Here is a 6,000-nt window from a genome sequence, read left to right on the forward strand (position 1 = left end):
AGATAGATTGAGAGCTCATTTAGCGTGTACCTCCTGTATATCTCCTTTGACAGCTGTCCTGTCTCCTGTGTCCAGGTGGGAGGGGAGGAGTTTCTGCAGGTGCTGAGGGGGTTTGATCTGCGTCTGAAGCGCGAGCATCTGGGTCTCTTCCTGGCCCGCTGTGGCATGGAGCTGCGCAAGGACGGCATCGACTACCCACAATTCCTGCTCCGCTTCCTGGATCGCAGCCAAGACGGCCTCACACACAGCATCCTCTCCAACCCTAAGCACAGGTTAGAGGTCAGAGGTCAGACGCCCCCAGAGACCAGCAGAAACGGATCAGACTTACACATGACACAAGCTTTCCAGTCAGACATACTGTACAGTCTAAATCCGTATCCTAACCCTAACCCTGGGCAAGCGCACGGCCAGTCCTTATTCAGATTTACATATACTCACCAGAGGCCCATGATGATCTGTCACTCAGTCAGCTGCAGCTGTCAGCTGGCAACCCTTTCACTGCCTATAGAAACCCCACACCACCCCACCCCACCCCAAACCACCCCACCCCACACCACACCAGCCCACACCACACTGCACCGCACCACACCACCCCACACACCACACCACACCACACCACAGCCCCTCAGCACGCGGGCCCTGGGCCTGTGCAACTCTACTCCATCTCCACTCTTTAAATGGGGCTCATCATCCCTCTAACAGGCTTAGGCCCTGTAGTCTGACATTGCCTAGGGTCACCTCACACACACAGAAAGAGAGAGAGAGAAAGAGAGAGAGAGAGGCAGAGGCCACGGCAGCATCTCCATGTCGCTCAGTGTTTGGTGTGGAGTAGACTGAGCCGGTACTGCTGTGTTTGGGCTTCCCCAGATTAAGGGATTGGACTCGGGATCAGGAGGCGCAGGCAAACACAGGCACTGGGCAGGAGCTGCAGCCCCCTCCACCTCCCCCTCCACCTCCACCCTTCCCAAGCCTTACACCCACACCCATGGGGTGTGATCTACCCTATGATGAGGAGAGGGGGGGTTGGGGTGTAAGCTTAGTAGGGTCTTGAGGGACTGTGGTGTGGTGTTTGGGTAGGGGGTGGGTGGTATTAGAGACCTGGGTGTGTGTGTGTGTGTGTGTGTGTGTGTGTGTGTGTGTGTGTGTGTGTGTGTGTGTGTGTGTGCGTGCGCGTGTCTCTGTGTCTTTGTGGTGTGTGTGTGTGTGTTAGGATTTAGGCTGTTAAAGCAGGGTGTCTTTGTCTGTAGGCAAGAGTCACTGAAGCGTTTTGGGATGTAGTTTGGGATTCAGGCAAATAGGTTTAAAACTAAATCTGTACACTCTTCTGTACATGCATAATTGTTATATGTCTCCAATGACAACAGGAGTTTATTGTTGATGTGTGTGTGTGTGTGTGTGTGTGTGTGTGTGTGTGTGTGTGTGTGTGTGTGTGTGTAGGTTTCATCAGGCAGAGAACATCAGCCATGCTTCCTCCATTACAGCTGTGGAGGCCAAACTGACTCAGCTGTTCCAGTCTGAGTACCTGTCCCTCCTGCAGACTTTCCAGTAAGTGGGGAGAATATGGCATCATCTGTCTGTCTGTCTGTCTGTCTGTCTGTCTGTCTGTACTGATGGTTCTGACTCTCTAATAGGGACCGCAGAACAAGCCGACGGTCGATGAGCATCTGTAGGTCCAATGGGTCTGGTGTGCGCATAATAGCTCCACTATTGCGACAGGTCTCCGTCGACTAGTTTATGGCTAAATTGGCATTGGAGCTATCAAGGAAAGAGTTGCTCTAATTGGCTGTTTAGCTTTACTAGCCCATTTGTGGCTAAGGAGCATATAGTAATCATATCCCCTAAGGAGATACAATCCTGGTCATTAGGGTTTTGCCTCTGGATCACCTTTCATCTCCTTAGCTTCTTTCTTATTTCAACATTGCTTTATTAGCAGGACTGTAGGTACAGTGTTGCCAAAGCACAAAACAAAACAGCATAACAAATTTTGCAGTAACAATTAGAACATTGACAACACTGAGGGAAACAGTAACAGTAACATCACATGGAAACATTGTGTGTACACTACCCACTCACGCTCTCTCTCTCTCTTTGTCACACACACACACTCGCACACACACACACACACACACACACACATGCACACACACACACACGCACACACACACACATGCACACACACACTGCACACACACACACACACACACACACACACACACACACACACACACACACACACACACACACACACACACAGTCCACACATTACATACATTAGATTAAGTGCAGACATTAGGTTGAGCATTGTGGATGGTGTCCATCTCATGTATTTCGCTGTAGTCCTTCTCCTAGCAGGTGGGCCAATATATCAAAATCTTTAAGGGAGCTAAAATTTGGAATTTTGTTTGAGAATTGTAAAAAATATCCTTTTCTTATCTGTTCAAACATCTCTCTTCCACAAACAAAAGACCTACGATTGACAATGCCAGTGTCAATTGGAATTTGTCATTCTTGATTAGAAGTATATATATTATGCACTGTCTTTAGTGAGCAAGAGTGATTTGAAAATGTTAAGATAGCACTGCTTTGCTTACGTTTTGTTTATCTGCACCCATACAGTATATTGGCATATCACACTTCCAGCAGAATGTGAACTATGTGCAAGTAGGCATTGCTTCTATGTGTAGTGTGACTTTCTCTGCCCACACAGCCAACATAAAGCCAACAGGACTCAATAGACAGTCGGCATCACAGTGTATGCTTTGAAGTCGGTTAGGTGTGCATTTGCTTTAACATCTGTAAATCAAGAACTTAATCCCAGCCAGTCTGTCACTCTCCTCTCCTTCCCCACTTCTTTCAAGATCCTGTCTCATATATCTGGTCTCTCCATCTGTGTCAGTTCTATGTATTTCGTCATTACTACATGCTATGCTTTACATGCCAGTTGTCTCTCTGCACTATATATGTAAGTGTGAATGTTGGCATCGCTCAATATATCTTCATCAACCTTTTAGTATATCTCTGTCAGTCTGTAACTACCACCTGGCATAACAGTAGGAGTCTACCACTGGGTGGGCCTTTCTTCTATTGTTCAGTTTTCAATACCAGCACCTTACATCAGAGATGAGTGAATGAATAGAAACAAAAGGTCTTCTCCCTTATGAGTGCCCCTTTATGCCATAAGACCAGTTCTTAATCACACACTTATACCCTACCACGGTGAGTGTGGTCACCATTATAGCAGAGGCCTCTCACCACGTTGCTGAGGTCACAGGCCTCTTGTGCCGTAAGTGAAAGCACCTCAAGATGTGACCCCCATCTCTTCGAGGCCGCTTCCCCTAATTAGCCTGGGCCCTGCGCTGAAGGAGCGGCCTTTCAGAGGTCCTCAGTCCTCCATGAGATAAGCGGCCCTCCACTCCATTCCACAGCCCGGCCCAGGTCAACCAATTGAGCGGCCCATTAACCAGCTCAGGACCCTAACTGGGGGATTATGGCGCCGCTCATGGCTCTCGCCAAATGATAGTGGGAGATATGAATGTGGCTGCTGTTAATAAAGGCTTGTGTGTGTGTGTGTGTGTGTGTGTGTGTGGGGGGGTTAAGTTAGTCATTGTTTATGTTGTAAATGATGCAAATTTGTGCATCTATCCTTTTTGTGCATTTGTGTTTGTGTGTGTGTGTGTGTGTTTTTCTATGTCTATGCGTATGTGTATCTATGTTAATAGTCTGTGTGTGTCTGTGTTTCAAGGAGCATTGACAAATTTAACAAGAGGACTATTAGCCAGGAGGAATTCAGAGCTGCAGTTGAGAGCAGGTAATATGTATATTGTGTTTCTTCCAGCAGATAAGTGTATCTTTATGTCAGTGTGTTAGTAACCAAAATGCTATAAATCATGATCAACATGCTATAAGCCATGTTTTGTTTGAAGCATTACCCTTACAGCGAAGCTACACCAGGCGCGTAACTGAAGCGTTCCATTCGTAACGCGTAAAATCCATTTTAGATTAATGGTCTATTTTTTTCGAACGTACGTGCTGCTATCACGTCTGGTATAGCTACTTCCATTGATTATAGTGGCAGCTAATTGTTGCAGCAGACGCAAGGCGAACGGAACGCTTCAGTTACGTGCCTGGTGTAGCTCAGCCCTTACACTCTTTGGATACAAAAATTGTGTATTTGGCTGTAAGTTTCCATTGAATACTGATGATTGAGTTAAATTGATCATTAAGGCAGCAAAGCCTTTTCTTTTTTCTTTTTTCAACTGTTTCAAAGTATCTGAAATGTTCCTTCTTGATAGTTTAAATTTCAGTAAAAGTTCTTGTAAAATTGCCAGTGGTCCCTTTTCATCCACCAATTGCCTGTCCTGGAGCAAAGTGTTTAGATGTATTAAAAAGCCAACAATAAAAGGTCAGTTTGAGTGTGGTATTGAATAATAATGTCTTAAATCTCGCAGTACATATTTGGTGACTCTTTTTATTTTTAATTTCCATGTCTATGGTTACGACAGCCACTAACGTAATGATTTCATTTAGGTTTCTTCCAGAATAATCCACTCTACTCTTTGTAATGGTTACTCTCCTTATCAATAGAAAACAAGTCTATTAGGCCTGATCGGCTTCCTGGCCAATTTCATCATCTTTGATAAGTTCATTTTGCCTTTATGTTTGATTCTTGGAGCGAGAGAAAGTCCAACCTACATGTGAGTGTATGGATCTGTTGGTGTGTGTGTGTGTTTGTTTGTGTGTGTGTGTGTGTGTGTGTGTGTGTGTGTGTGTGTGTGTGTGTGTGTGTGTGTGTGTGTGTGTGTGAGAGAGAGAGAGAGAGAGGGAGTGTGAGTGTGTATACGAGTGGTCTAATCCTTTGATTGAGAGATTGGTCCCACCGTGTCCATCTAGATTCGATGACCACTCAATGGAGAGGTTTGACCTCTGACCTGGCTGTGTGGGGGCCGGTGCCCTCAGTCCCCCCAGTGCTGTCAGAGAGGTCAATGACCAGCGTATGCTGGCGCTACGGTAGGCTCTGGCTAACTGATGACACCATATTAGCGGTGGCCAGCACAGCCCTGCACCCTGTAACCCCTGGCTGACCCCTGGGTGACCCCCGCTGGCCTGTGACTGGCTCTTGGCCTCAGCCCTGTGGCGTGTCCTCCACAGGTTTGGCCTGGAGATTTCCGAGGCCGAGTTTGAACAGCTGCTGGACAGGCTGCCTCTGGACGCCCACGGAAGCGTGCAGTACTCCATCTTCATGGCCGCCTTCGAGACTTCGAGACTTCGAGACTTCGAGACTTCGAGGTGCTACTCTGACCTGACCCCACTCCCCCCGTTACTGCTCTGGACTCGCTGTCTCATTCTCTTGGCTTTCCTGCTTTCCTCTCATTTTCTTATTTTCGTTTTCCAATTAAAGGTGTTTCCGCATCTCTAATCTCTTACACCTTTTCGTTAAATTCAGCAAAATTAACACGTCTCATGGCCCTCTACTTGTGTATTCAATGTTCCCGCTCAAAAAATGAATAAACAGTCCAGTCCAGGGAGGAGTGTAATTTTTTGTCTGTTAAGCTCAAGTATCACCAACCTTTTACAAAACCGAAAACAAATTGGTCGGTCTTTTTTCTCAGTTTTGCTTTAATTAGTTCAAATGTGTTCTCCCTTCATTCTTACGCCTCAGTCCCTGTGTTGTGCATTCCCTCCTTTTCCTCTGTTCATTCCTCTTCATTCTCAAGGGTCTTTATCTTTCGGCCTTGTATTGCCACCTGCGCTTGCCCCATTCATTTTTCAATCACTCATGTGGAGTTTTTAAAAGGCAAATTGGCCAACAATACCACCTATCCATCATTAGTTTTATAAATGGACACATGATCAAAAATAGTGAAATTTAAGGTAAAATATCCCCTATTTACTTGCTTATTATTACTTCATATGATTAACATTTCTTTTAATATTTTAAGATTCTAATATAGAGACAATAAAATAGTTTCAATAAAGATGACCATGATGAGACCAATAGTT

The 6,000-nt window shown here is 45.8% G+C and overlaps 1 protein-coding gene across 1 annotated transcript in view; it reads left to right on the top strand.

The window, feature by feature from the left end:
- The window catches only part of si:ch211-197n1.2 (EF-hand calcium-binding domain-containing protein 6), a 35,034-nt gene that overhangs the window by 6,691 nt on the left and 22,343 nt on the right, over positions 1–6,000 (top strand). The window contains exons 9-12 of the mRNA XM_048253298.1: positions 76–272; positions 1,438–1,545; positions 3,743–3,808; positions 5,149–5,286. Coding sequence (XP_048109255.1) covers positions 76–272; positions 1,438–1,545; positions 3,743–3,808; positions 5,149–5,286 — 509 coding nt within the window. The remainder of the gene's footprint in view (positions 1–75; positions 273–1,437; positions 1,546–3,742; positions 3,809–5,148; positions 5,287–6,000) is intronic.

This window comes from Alosa alosa, chromosome 1, assembly GCF_017589495.1.
Source record: "Alosa alosa isolate M-15738 ecotype Scorff River chromosome 1, AALO_Geno_1.1, whole genome shotgun sequence".
Taxonomy (NCBI): domain Eukaryota; kingdom Metazoa; phylum Chordata; class Actinopteri; order Clupeiformes; family Clupeidae; genus Alosa; species Alosa alosa.